The following is a 12895-nucleotide window of genomic DNA, read 5'->3' on the forward strand; positions in this document are numbered from 1 at the left end:
ATGTGTACAAATTATAAAACCGAAAATAAATAAACAGAAATATTTAATTATCAGTTTCGGATGGTTGAGATGTGAACAAATCATATTGCGCATATCAAATTTTAACTATTTCGAGTATTATAACAAAGCTAAACAATTTAATTTATTATATATTTGGTTGATTATACCAAAAGCGTTAAAATATATATTGAAAAATGTTCCCCGCTAAAAAATATTCTTTTTGTTTGCTATGCAGAGCTATATTGTATTGTCTTAGTTGTATTTTAAATTCTGAATGAAGGCTTTCCCCAGATGCAAATTATGCACTCTTTGTAGCTGTAATTCGCAATTGAATTGTTTCAATTGAGTCACCTGCTTATATAAACAAAAGTCAGACAATCCCTGTCTATAACAATCGAAAAACATTGTCTGTTTCTTATTTATATCACTTGGATTTACATTGTTTGGGACTGGCACATGCCTCGTTAAACGGGTAACACGCGCTCCTCTACTCAATTCAATTGAATAAAAACATGCATACAGATGTATATAGTATTTATGCTTTCATAAAAACAATAAAAAACTGAAAAGAGCTTATACAATAATAAAGCGTTTCAAAGATGTTGTGAATCCATCATCAAGAACATGTAGGGCTTCACTGAAAATATGGAGCACTCCGTAATAAAATTTAGATAAGATATGTTTGAATGTGGATTGGGCTTTCTTCCAAATTCCAAAGAATTGAATTGAGTTTATTAATGTACCAAGTTATGAAAGTTTGAAAACATTTCTTAAACTACGCACAACAATTCTTCAAAGACGATCCCAAATATTTTTCAAGGATAATACATTTACTATATTCCTAAGCATACATAGCTCTACCGCCAGGGAAGTTCCCACAGAGTATGACTTCCCCGAACAAAGTAGAGATGTTTCGCAATTTGTTTACATAGTTCGAGCTAAGCCTGAAACATGAATTAATTTAGTAATTAAATAATCATATCTCTAATGTACTCACATTTGGAATATATACGGCTTTTAGGCTGCCAGGGCTTTTCCTATTTTTGCACAATCTAAAGATTCATTATGAGTCGAGGAAAGCGCCAGGATGCGCTCGTGGAGTATCATTTGGCCGAAGAACAGCAAAACACTCAGAAAGATATACTCATTCTTGGGCACATCAAACTGCCGATCGTGAATTATGGTAGCCGTGTACATGATCATCGTAACAGCAGTGATAGCAAAATAATTGCGTACAACTGTGTATATGGCGCTGGTCTCGAACACGTAGGCATTGAGAAAGAATATGATCAGCATTATATTTGAGAGAGCAACGCCGAGGCTGAGCATCAGGTCGCCAGGCACCATACGCATTGGAAAGTAAGCTCCATAGAAAATGGAGGTGACCACCACGAAAACCACAATAAGGCCCGCATACAGATTAACGAGCACTCCCTTAGTGTTTTGCTGCTCCACGGCAATGTATAGGGTCGAGGTCTCCACGATGAGCAAAACTAGGGCCATATTCCAGGGGAACTTGCGTCCAAATGGCGTACAGGATAGCACGCAAATACCAAAAAATGTGCCCATTAGCCAAAACCCATATCTTACCGGCGGCACTTTATGCTTGCGCCAGTCCGAGAAGTATCCAATTATGATCCACTGGAGTAGCGCAACTGCGGCAAAGACCGCACTCAACAAGTAGATGCGCATGCCGTGACGTATGTTCAGATCGGGTGGTATGCCATATACATCCGGCAGTTCAGGATGCATTTGAGTATATTCGCCCTAACCAATTTGACAATTGAAATCAGAGATTGAAAAATGATCCAGGGCAAAGGAAAACAATCTTAGAAATGTTTTAAAACAAAAAAAAAAAAAAAGAAAAAAGAACAACAATCTAACTTCTCCAAATTTTGACACCTGAACTATATGATATAAATGCTTAATGCTGACTGAAATTTTTCGGTCTTGTGTTTTATTTATTCGGATAAATTTAATTTACCTTCCTTATTGCAGGTACCTATCACCTGTTTTTAAATATAAGTGGTAGTAGTAAAAATATGATATGCAGATGAAGACCGTCACAAAGTCAATGAAAACGCTGACGGCGCAAGACGGCAAATCAAACAGTGGCACAATTTGTAGGCGACCGTGTATATACTGTGCATGAAAGGGTATTACTAAGACCAGTAAGCAGAATAGCAGGACAAAGAAAACGAAGCCGTAGACTGGGTCCCTAAGGAAAAACATGAGAAACGCGAACACCAGGAGCACTATCATAATTAGGATCATTAGACATCCAGTTAGTAGACCACCCGGCAGAATTACCAGCGGGCACATGGCGCCACAGACGTGCAATATCACGATGACAGTCAGTGTAATTACCATTCCACAAACAAGTATAAGTGGGTTGTATAGGCGCATAAAACAGCAGCCGCCTAGAGTTAAAAATGCTACGATGCACACAACTAAGATCCAGTTTAGGGGAAAGATATAGCGCACTCTCGGGCACCAGTGGAATATAATGAACGTTACGAACGTCAATATAAACCACACATAAATAGGCACCTTCGTCTCCTCGATGAAGTCGAAATCCAGAATCGAAATGGTCAACCAGGCGGCGCACGTGATCAGAACGAAGACAGTGGAAATCAAGTAAACTTTGCGTACAAATGTATGGAACACTTCTTCGGGAATGACTACCACAATCCGATTCTGGTCCTGTTCGCCAAGCGGTCGGCCCCCACGCGAGAAAACAATTTGTGGCTCTTGCTGTTGTTGCTGCTGTTGTTGCATATATTGCTGCATCCGTCGTTGTTCTTGCTGTTGCTGTTGTCGCTGCAGTTCCCGCAGTTGCTGCATTTGATCTGACTGCTGTGCACTCTGATAGCTCGGATGCATGTTGTCGTTATTGTTGTTGTTGTTATTAACTTAACCTTAAAATTTTTGATTCCATACGTTAAACAATATATTATTATAGCTATAATTATTGTGATATTGACAGTCATATCGAAGCTGCTTTATGAAAAAGTCTTGGTTTTTCATATATTTTTGAAAATCAATTTAGTTGCGTGTCTTAACATTTCTCGAACATAGCTAACATTCTTTAACTACTAACAAATTCCTTGATTTTTTGCGTTTTTTTCATATATAAATTATAGCTTATATTTGTGTATCATTCATTGAGACATGTTTTTTTTTTTTGCTTTTGTAAAAATTAACCAAATTTATTTCTTTATCATTGATCGATTCTGAGAGTTTTCTAGTTTATTTTATTATTTAAAATATTTTCTTTATATATATAAAAATTACGAAATTGGTTAATGATTTCTATTAGTGGAAATACATTTTATTTATTGAGAATATCTATGGCGCCCATTTGGGATTGGAGGCGTTACAAATACTGGAGTTATCGACGGGCAAAAAATGTAGTCAAATGGGATCAGCTTAGACGGTGGATTATATATGAAATCATAATAAATTTACTTATTAAATTAAACAAGGATAATTATTAAACATATATACATATACAATTACACTATTCGATTAAACACATCTGACATCCGCAAATATTCCTTTATAATTTACTGCTGATTGACGCTCACCATTTGTGCACCCAGATGAGGTAGTAGAACGCCATGAAGAATAGACTGAAATGCATGTAAATGATAACTGCACAGCTCATGAATGCCTCCTTGGGTAGCCTATATCTACGGCCATGTATGACTTGGGCATGAAATAGAGACATGGGCAGCGTTACAAACAGAATGAGACCAAAATAGACAACTCGGTATACGGACTGATCCGTGAGTATAAACAATATGAGCACCGCTCCGGCCAGAGCTGCAAATACAATGAGCACCACGACCAATACTATCACGCCGGGCAAAATAAACATGGGCAGCCATGCTCCCTGAAAATAGCACACAGCGAGAACTATTAGGGCCGCAACGAGCGCCACCGAGATGTTTTGTATCGATCGCACTGGTAGCAACAGGATCACACTCATCGCGACGGTCTCCACAAAGAGCCAGGCAAAGATGTAGCCGAACCAGCGATTAGAGCGCAGCTTTAAGCAGAAGGTAAGCATCATTAGCGCTGTGAAGGCCAACATCAGACATATAAATCCAGGCAGCACAAATAAGCCCTTCTGCTTCACCAGGAGGGTAAACAGCAGCCATTGGAACACCGTGATGATCATAAAGATGCCGGCCAACAAATAGCAACGGTTCATAAAGTTGAACACCTGATATATGTCATCATTCTCGGCAGGCGGCACCTCGTTTGGCTGCAGGAAGTGAACTAGCGGTCGTTGTTGCTGCTCTAATGGCGGTTCATGCGGCAGCTCTGGCTGGCCCGGAAAGTGATGTAGCGGCAGCTCGTAGGGCCATAAATCCCAATAGCGTCTCGAATTCCAGCTGAACATTTTTCCAACTGGGTTGACTAGAAATTTTGACAGTATAAGCTTGCCTTCAGCTGTTTTGGTGCTCAGCCTTAAAGCTGGGCTCGCCGTCTCAACAAATCTAAAGCAGAGGTATTGTTTTGGATTGGTATATATATAAATTATGGCTTATATTTGTTTATCTTGTTTATCTTATCTACCTATGGTCTCGTCAGGGACACTGTGTGGCAGTTGAATAAGATTTTGAAAGCTCCGGTTTTTTCATTTTATTTTATTTTATCAACCATTTTAAGAGGCCTTCACAATCATATCTCCTTATAGTATTTAATATTTTTGGCCATAGAGCAGATATTTATCAAATTATAGAAATGATATCTTATTTAACTATAATAAAAGTAACTTTTTAATACATAAGGCTAACCAAATAAGAAAGATATATTGCATTTAATAATATAAATAATAACTGGCGGAAATAATTTCAATAATTATAATTTTTAAAAACTGTATAAGTATTGGATAAATATTATAGTAAATTTGATGCTTTGTTAATAAGTATTATATAATTTAAAATGCACTGAATACGCAATAAGCCTTTCAGACATCTGTCTTAATTCAAAAAGCCCTATCACATAGTTCTATCTTTATTTATGTATCTTTTGGCCAAATGTTTCGGTTGTAACTCATTGTGGTGCCTCGCCCCGATTGAGTGTCATGAAAAGGCGCTCTGCTGGCAGCGGAAAATGCAGTGAAGCATGCACAAATCAACAACAACAACAGAGACAGTTTGGGAAATGCTAAGTAGCAACGATCAAAGCTAACAAAACAGCCACAAAGGATGCAGCGATAATAAGGACAACGAGGACTGCTGCATATGGCAAACGCGCGGCTCTCCCTATTTTCAGGCGCTGCTTAACAATGTTTGTTGTTATTTGGCTGATCGCTTGAATGCCGCGCAATGGATATAAGTAAGAAGGAAGTGTATCTTTGAGATGCGCGTACCGCCGCATCTGCGGCCTCCATCACGAATCACGATCACTTTCACAGACGGCGGTCGCGGCATTGTCTAAAAAAATGACTCAATCAGTTGGCTGCTGCTTATCCTTGATCCTGCTAAACACATGCAAATGCTTTTCCATTTCCAGCAGACAGTTGGCAAAGGGCTAACAACGACTCACAGGAAACAGCAGCTGCATTTGATATGATATTTCCCTACTTACTTACCGAGTGCTTCTAATGCCACCCTAAGCACATCAGACTTTTCAATCAAACTGTTAACTTTACATATTTCATTGATCTTCTGCTCACGTAAATGGAGTCCTTTTTTCTTAAAACATATTATTGGGTAAACAACATTTTAAAGATAATCAATTACACATTTCCTTCGTTTATTAAATTATATTCTTTATGTAAGCATGTATATATATTGCTTTAGGGACATCCATCTTTATATTGCTTTATATTTTTATTTATAAAAGTCTCTTATGGCCTTGTCTGAAACATTAGTATATCCATTTCTACCAAACTGAGATTTAAACTTAATGTCTAGCTACAACATATACAAGTTTATTAAATTTTTTTACATATGTCATAAAATGCCATAATAAGAACTTCATCAAGATCAGCTTTCCAGCAACTCTTAGTTCAACTATATAAACTAGTTGAGGTCAATGTACGGCAAGAATTCTTGAATTGACAAAAAACTTGGAAAAAGTGAAAGCGCGCCGGCAAGTGCTTGACAACGTCACGACATGCAAACGAATGCAGTGGAGCAGGCAGCAAGAGGGAGGGTTAGGGCAGGGGTATAGAGTTGCCGCTGCTGTCCGGCCACATGACACACATGCAACAAACTTCCGCATTAGTTTGTTTGAATGCTAGTTGGGATTGGGGCACATTGAATTTTGCATGCGAGCCATGCGAGGGCCAACAACATGAAACGCTTCGGGCCACAAAAAGCACAGTCCAAAAAGCTCACAGAAGCGTAACGAACGAGGCACACACAGTTACACATACACTCACACACACACACACACACACACACACGTTTACATAAACAGATGCAGACACAGATGAGCAGAGACGTCCGCTTCAGGCGTGGGTCAGTGGAGAGCTTGGGCACAGGTTCATATATATCTAGTCTCTATGTGCTGTCTGTACAATTTATAATATTCTATTAGTTCCACGACCCGAACTCTCGAGCTCGAGCTGGAGACCGAGCCGGCGAACGACGCTGTGGCAGTGGCAGCGGCAGTGGCAGCGCAGTTAGCGCAGATAATACATCCGTTTCCGGTTAAGCCCATATTTTTGTGTCATTTAGCGAGTAGGCAGCAGAGTGTGGAGCAGGAGGGGCAAGAGTGGCAGAGCGAGTGCGACTGGAACAGACAGCTACAGATGCTGATGGCTAGACAGTCACAATGCCACTGACATGCAGCTGGCGGGTTAATGCTAACGGGAATGGGCACGAATCTGGGCAGGGGGTTGGGGCCTCGGCCTGGGCACGGGCCTGGCATCAAGTGATGCGACAAGTGCAGTCGACGCTGCAGCGTTGCTGGAGCGGAATTGTCAACGCTTCCGCATATTTCTCATTTCCACAATTAAACATTTGCGAGTTTAACGTTATGGAAAATGCGACGCCCAACTCCCCCAAGGGTTGGCACAAATCAAGCTTGGGGTTGTCCGTGTAGGCCTTATCGGGGTTGTGGGCTGGCGGGTCGTTACTTTGCCCTGTTTCTTAGATAAATCAAAGCTGCAATTAATAATGCAGTTTCGGTTGGTCAGGGGTTGTCAATTTGCTGCACCCCTGGACGGGAAGCTCAAATGGAGCTTGGCGCTTGAAATGCCATGTAATTATGTGCCCCTCCCGCACCTGCTGCAAGTTACAGCGGAAGTTACGCTGTGCTTTGTGCATTGCCCCCGCACGCCTGTCTGGCACCTTATCTGCCTGTGTGGCAATACGAAATTTCCTCATCTGGCTGCATTTTTAGGAGGCAGCTGTTAATGAGCCACGCACGTGACTGTTGCAGCAGCTGTTCTCTTGCGATTCACAGGTGAGCTTTCTAGTGAATCACCGGCATAGCCAATGCCTGCTGTGCAAACATTCGAATACTCGTAAATAGCTTGGTTCGCACTCATGAATATGTGCAGGTAAACAATTGTCGAATTCCGTAATGTGAGTGAACAGCAAAGCGTGTTGATTATAATCGATCAATAAACATTATTATGTAGAATTGTTTATTAGCAAAAGACTATTTTAATAAAAAAAATTAACGAAAAATAATCATTTATTTAATAAGTTTATATACTTGTTAATATACAAACCAAGCAATATATGTGTATGTAAATACATATATATTTAACCTACCCTTTAACCTACACACCAAAAATGCAAATTTATACAACAATTGAAAGGGAAGTTCAGATCAAACGTAAAGAATGACATGCAGCAACAACAACAACGGCATAGAATTTATGCCGCTAATATAAATGTTAAAAAAATAAATTAGCGAAATTCCGGAAATTGTAACAAATTAACATTGGTGCGAATGTAATTAGTAACGCTGTGTTGGGTGGGTGTTTTTGAATGCCCTGTACTTAATGAATGTGTAAAATGGGTATATTCAACCTTGCTAGCTTATGTCATAGGCAACATAATTTATATATATGCCTGATCCGAATCACAAAAGCGCCTTAGACTATCTGAAGGCAAACATATTACATTTTGAATGTATTCTTTACTATGAAATATATGGGCTAAATAAATTGCTATCCTATGTATAAATATATATGTATGAGACAACTATTTAGATTCGTACTGATTAGGACTATCAAGGACTTTTCCTTTCCTTTGTATGTGTGAAAGTCAGAGAAGGAGGACTCTTTGTTTGCAGTTGTTTGAAATGGTAAAGACGTGATCGAATTTGTTGTTAATATCCTTTTTAGAAAAAAAACCACAGCTCGGTCAGATCCTGGCAAAAGGATGTGGTGCTTTAATATCATAAGGACGATCTGCAGTTAAAAATAAGTTTGTTATTCAGAAAATGATATTTTAATATTAAGAAAATTGTGCACAGCTCGGCCATATGTGAGAGAGCAGCTGCTCCCGCAAGAGATGCTTAAAGCCCCTATTTTTAATTATATATATATATATACCCATGATACCCAAGGATATCTGCACGCTTTTGGCGAAAACAGACAAAATCGTTATTAGTTTGCTATTCATTCCAAATAAATTATATTTTTGGAAAGACTTTAAATTTTGTATAAAAAATTTATCCTTAAAGTATTTATAAAGCGCATCAAAACTGTTAGCTACACTGAAATATATTTTATTTAATAATTCGTGTGCTTATTATTAGACAAATAATGGAACTTTACTTGTAATTTGTGACAACTTTTGGCTTTGTCACCTTTCCTAGACAAACTCTGACCCACTGAGTTCCCAAAACACCCACACTTGCAACAACAATACTTGGCCTAGACGAACGAGGCTTAAACACTTTGTCAATGCCCAGCGAGTTAATATTTCGTGGGTGTTTGAATTTATTAGCGGCTATGGCGATTTTTGCACTCGAAACTGTGACTGCGACTGGCGACTCGCCTGACATGCTTTGAATTTTTGATTGATTTTCAAGCAATTAATATTTATTCATTTCGTTGTATTTTTTGTTTATGATATTTTTCTAACTTGGTAATATATATGTATGTATATGTATATATATATATGTGTGTATTTATTTTTTATATATAGTTTTTCAAAATGTTCAAATAAACACGTTGTATTGCCGCTGTTAATGGCCGCATAAATTGTTGTCAAGAAATTATTATTATTATTTCATATTTTTTGCTGTTTGTTTATTCATCATAACTCTGAGCTGTTGTTGTTTCTGTTGTTTTTGTTGTTGTACCGCGTCTGGCAGGCAGAGAAGGCGGTAAAGGCGCACGTGCCACACAAGACCAACACAATTTTTGGCTGTCGTTACGAACGTCGTCGTCGTCGGTCTAATGTGTGCATTAGTGTCCCACATTATCGTTAATGCCAAAAAATCAAACTACAAATCGGTTATGGATCGAGTCGGAAAGGCTAAAAGCCTCCACTTCTGCTGCTGCTGCTGCATGCGACGCAACTTGTTATTGCTGTTGTGATTATACCCTATAAGAATCTAAGAAAGGTTAGCTTGAACTGGTTCTTGGAGTAAGGTTCGATTTGATACACTTGCCCTAACTATCTTAGAAGTGTGTCTACTCGTTCATTAAAATATAGCTATTTATGCTTCCAATATTTTATCTGACCATCAATTTTATGGGGTATCTCCTAGTTAAGCAATCTTCTGCATATAACCATTACTTCTGCTCTCTTCGTTGGCATATTGCCATAATAAAAATGCGCGAGAAAGTCAGCGAAGTCAACATCCTTTTACTGGGCACATGTCGGAGTTCAGGGCGATATTGTGAATATATACATACATGTTAGTCTGCGTTCTGAGGGTGGGTGCAAATTGTTTGCTTTTAGTGCGTCCCTCACACGTGACTACATAAATTGCTTAAATTGCAGCCTCATTAAGTGTTTCCATAATTTGTTGATTTTTTGATTCGGGTTGAAGAAACTAATATGTAATATTTATATAAAAATAAATTTATTTTTAGGCCCTAATAAATAATATACAAAATAAAATTATTTTTTTATTTATGTCTCTTGATTTGCTAGTAAATATTTTAAAGATAAACAAGTGAGAGGTTCTAGTCGCGGGCTCCCTACTAGGGGATACCCTGGCCCCTCTTCTTCCAACATCAAATGCATATATATATTCTATTTTAGAAGCTATATGTCAAGTTTGGGGACTCTAGCTCTTATTATCTACCAAAATTGCCCAAAAAACTGGATATCGATAACGATTTTTATCGATCGATCTGCGCAGGCACTAGGAGCACCTACGTCTAAAATTTCAAGTCTCTAGCTCTTATAGGTTCTGAGATCCTTGCGTTCATACATACGGACGGACGGACAGACGGACATGGCTTGATCGACTTAGCTATTGATGCTGATCAAGAGTATATATACTTTTGGATTTTGCACAAATACAATATACCCTTATACCCATTTTTAATGGGTTCAGGGTATAAAAAGTACTTGATTGTTAATAAATACATTTTAAAATTAACATAAATTAAATTCATATTAAAATAAAAATATATATAAATATATAAGTATATGAGCTTAAACATTTTTTATAATTTGTATACTCTTAATATATTTTGAATTTCTTTCCAGTTTAATAAAAATTGAAATACATGTGCAGGCATTGCTGGACCCATGTCCAGCAGATTTCCGATCTTCAGTCAGACCCACAAATGAGTGAGTCAGCACCCACTGAAAGCCAATTCATGAGTATAGTCGGCGCTGGCCGCTGTCCGCTGCTCGGTTGCCATGGTTCATTAGAACCTATTAAACCAAACCAAACAAAACAACCAACCGCCGGCTGAAGCTGAGTTCCAGCTACTCATAAAAATTTCGCAGCTCATAAGCGCCAAAAAGGTAAGCCCAAAGCCAGAGTCAGAGCCAGAGCCGGACCCATGTCCAGACCGAGACGGAGCGGGAGAACCAGGTGAACGAAGCGTACAAAATCATTTCCTATTAAAGCGAGCGGACATGGCAGCGAGATGGGAGATGGTGTTTTTTTTTCTATAGCTGTAGTCGGAGTCGGAGTTGCAGTTGAAGGTGAGCTCAAAATGCGTGACTGCGACTAATGACCCGCACGTGTTCATGTTACCAGCGCTCGCTAGGGCGGGCGGGCGGTCGACGACTATGTAGCCAGAATTGATTACGATCGCTGGACGCATATTAATTGTGCCACGTTGCTGGCTATGAAAAGGATACGCAAAGGATGCGACTAAAGCAAATTTGGAGCCGAGACTGCGACTGCGCATATGATTAACAACTTAATGGATTCTGGATTCTGGCCCCAGCTGATGTCAGTCTTCGTCTCCGTCTCCATTTCCGTCTATGTCTCCTTGGAGCTGAAACGCTGTGCGTGTGGCTGCAGGTAAGCAGCGCATTTGTCTGCCACTCGATCGCCACTGCCATTACCACCATGCAGCACCATGCAGCACACAGCACCACAGCACCACAGCAAGCTCAAGGCTCATATGGGGCAACGGCATTGGGAATGGGAAGCCGAATGAGAACGACCAAAAATTTGTCACATAGTGTCGCACACTTTTGGAATACGCCGCCGACATGTACGAGTTTGTAGTCCCCCCCGTATTTTATATATTTATGGATTGTCTCATGCCTGATGGCTCGGCCGTGTTGCAGATCTTATCCGTTCTGTCGGTGTGCGGCCACGTAGCACGCGGTAAACTGGTAACGATACCAGGTAGAACTGAAAGAGCTAGCCCACACAAATGCCCAGCCGCATGGGAATGTTAATTAGCACTAATTAAATAATTTATTACACACTATTGGAAAAAGTAGTTGCTGTCATCGATTGGGGCTCTGACAGCGCAATGCATAAATAATAAATAATTTTATGGAGCTGAGTCAGCTCATTAATATTTTAGAATATTTTTGGGAATCTGTTGGAGTTGCCTTCATCAACTTGAATTTGGCATATAAACTTGTTATAACTAAAGCCATTATTTAGTATATAATACCAGCATCACATCACGCCTTTCTAAAAATATATGATATAATGCAGATTTATAGAATATTATACTCAAAACGGCTACAAAGGTATTGGTTGGATGCAAATGATACGTTTGTTATACAAAAAAGTATTTGACGTATTTTATGAAATAAATAAATCATACATTTTATTAATAAAAAATCTGAATTTGTATAGTTTTACTAGCATATTGTATAAGTTAATTAGCAAACAAACAAATCCTCAAATTAAACAACGTAAACTTGTAAGCTTTTCACATAACAATATTATGTCAAAAGTACTGTATTTATTTCTAATAATGCATTTTGCCTAATTTACAGCATTTTATTTGGCATAAAGAGTTTCCTTGTAAAATATATTTAAATTCAGCCTGAGGACACTTGACCCATTTATATTGTCATAAAAATATTTGTTATTTTTGATACAAAATAAACAAATTAACTGCTGTCTGAGACTCTTTATATATATTATGCATGTAAAACCCATGGTTGCTAGATGACCCCATTTATCCTTGGTTTTACCCTACCAAGGATAACGTCCTATCAAACCTAAATGACCTAAATAGTCAACAAAATGTGAATGCCCTTTTTTTCAGCCCAGCAATATTCCCGCCCCATCGAAGGTACCTAGTGGACCCACATATCCTTGGTCACACCATACCAATGATATAGTCCTGGTGAACCTAGAGGATAAACAAACAAATTAACTAAAAATACAAAAAATATATTTACGACTGCTGTCTGAGACTTTTTATATATATCATGCATGTAAAACCCATGGTTGCTAGATGACCCCATTTATCCTTGGTTTTACCCTACCAAGGATAACGTCCTATCAAACCTAAATGACTATT

The 12895-nt window shown here is 38.7% G+C and overlaps 3 protein-coding genes and 1 long non-coding RNA gene across 5 annotated transcripts in view; 1 reads left to right on the top strand and 3 right to left on the bottom strand.

The window, feature by feature from the left end:
- The window catches only part of LOC26531009 (uncharacterized), a 94025-nt gene extending 81595 nt beyond the window's left edge, over positions 1-12430 (top strand). For both annotated transcript variants that reach the window (XR_004304343.2, XR_001449851.3), the window contains exon 5: positions 10650-12430. This is a non-coding gene — a long non-coding RNA (uncharacterized lncRNA). The remainder of the gene's footprint in view (positions 1-10649) is intronic.
- Positions 682-1845, bottom strand: LOC6633979 (uncharacterized). The gene is made up of 2 exons (XM_032437810.2): positions 998-1845; positions 682-944 (listed from the first exon to the last, which is right to left on the bottom strand). The coding sequence occupies exon 1, from the start codon at positions 1750-1752 to the stop codon at positions 1018-1020; it is 735 nt and encodes a 244-aa protein (XP_032293701.1). The 5' UTR covers positions 1753-1845; the 3' UTR covers positions 682-944; positions 998-1017.
- On the bottom strand, positions 1899-2973 carry LOC116651459 (protein lifeguard 1-like). Its single transcript, XM_032437809.2, has one exon. The coding sequence runs from the start codon at positions 2881-2883 to the stop codon at positions 1990-1992; it is 894 nt and encodes a 297-aa protein (XP_032293700.1). The 5' UTR covers positions 2884-2973; the 3' UTR covers positions 1899-1989.
- On the bottom strand, positions 3442-4464 carry LOC6633977 (uncharacterized). The gene has a single exon (XM_002057806.4). It carries the CDS (start codon positions 4406-4408, stop codon positions 3584-3586), a length of 825 nt encoding a protein of 274 aa, XP_002057842.1. The 5' UTR covers positions 4409-4464; the 3' UTR covers positions 3442-3583.
- Positions 12431-12895: the final 465 nt, after the last annotated feature.

The sequence above is a fragment of the Drosophila virilis genome, chromosome 4, assembly GCF_030788295.1.
Source record: "Drosophila virilis strain 15010-1051.87 chromosome 4, Dvir_AGI_RSII-ME, whole genome shotgun sequence".
In the NCBI taxonomy this organism is placed as follows: domain Eukaryota; kingdom Metazoa; phylum Arthropoda; class Insecta; order Diptera; family Drosophilidae; genus Drosophila; species Drosophila virilis.

Coding starts and splice junctions, on each gene's coding strand:
- LOC6633979 (XM_032437810.2), bottom strand. CDS start 1,752: ATGCATCCTGAACTGCCGGATGTATATGGCATACCACCCGATCTGAAC.
- LOC116651459 (XM_032437809.2), bottom strand. CDS start 2,883: ATGCATCCGAGCTATCAGAGTGCACAGCAGTCAGATCAAATGCAGCAA.
- LOC6633977 (XM_002057806.4), bottom strand. CDS start 4,408: ATGTTCAGCTGGAATTCGAGACGCTATTGGGATTTATGGCCCTACGAG.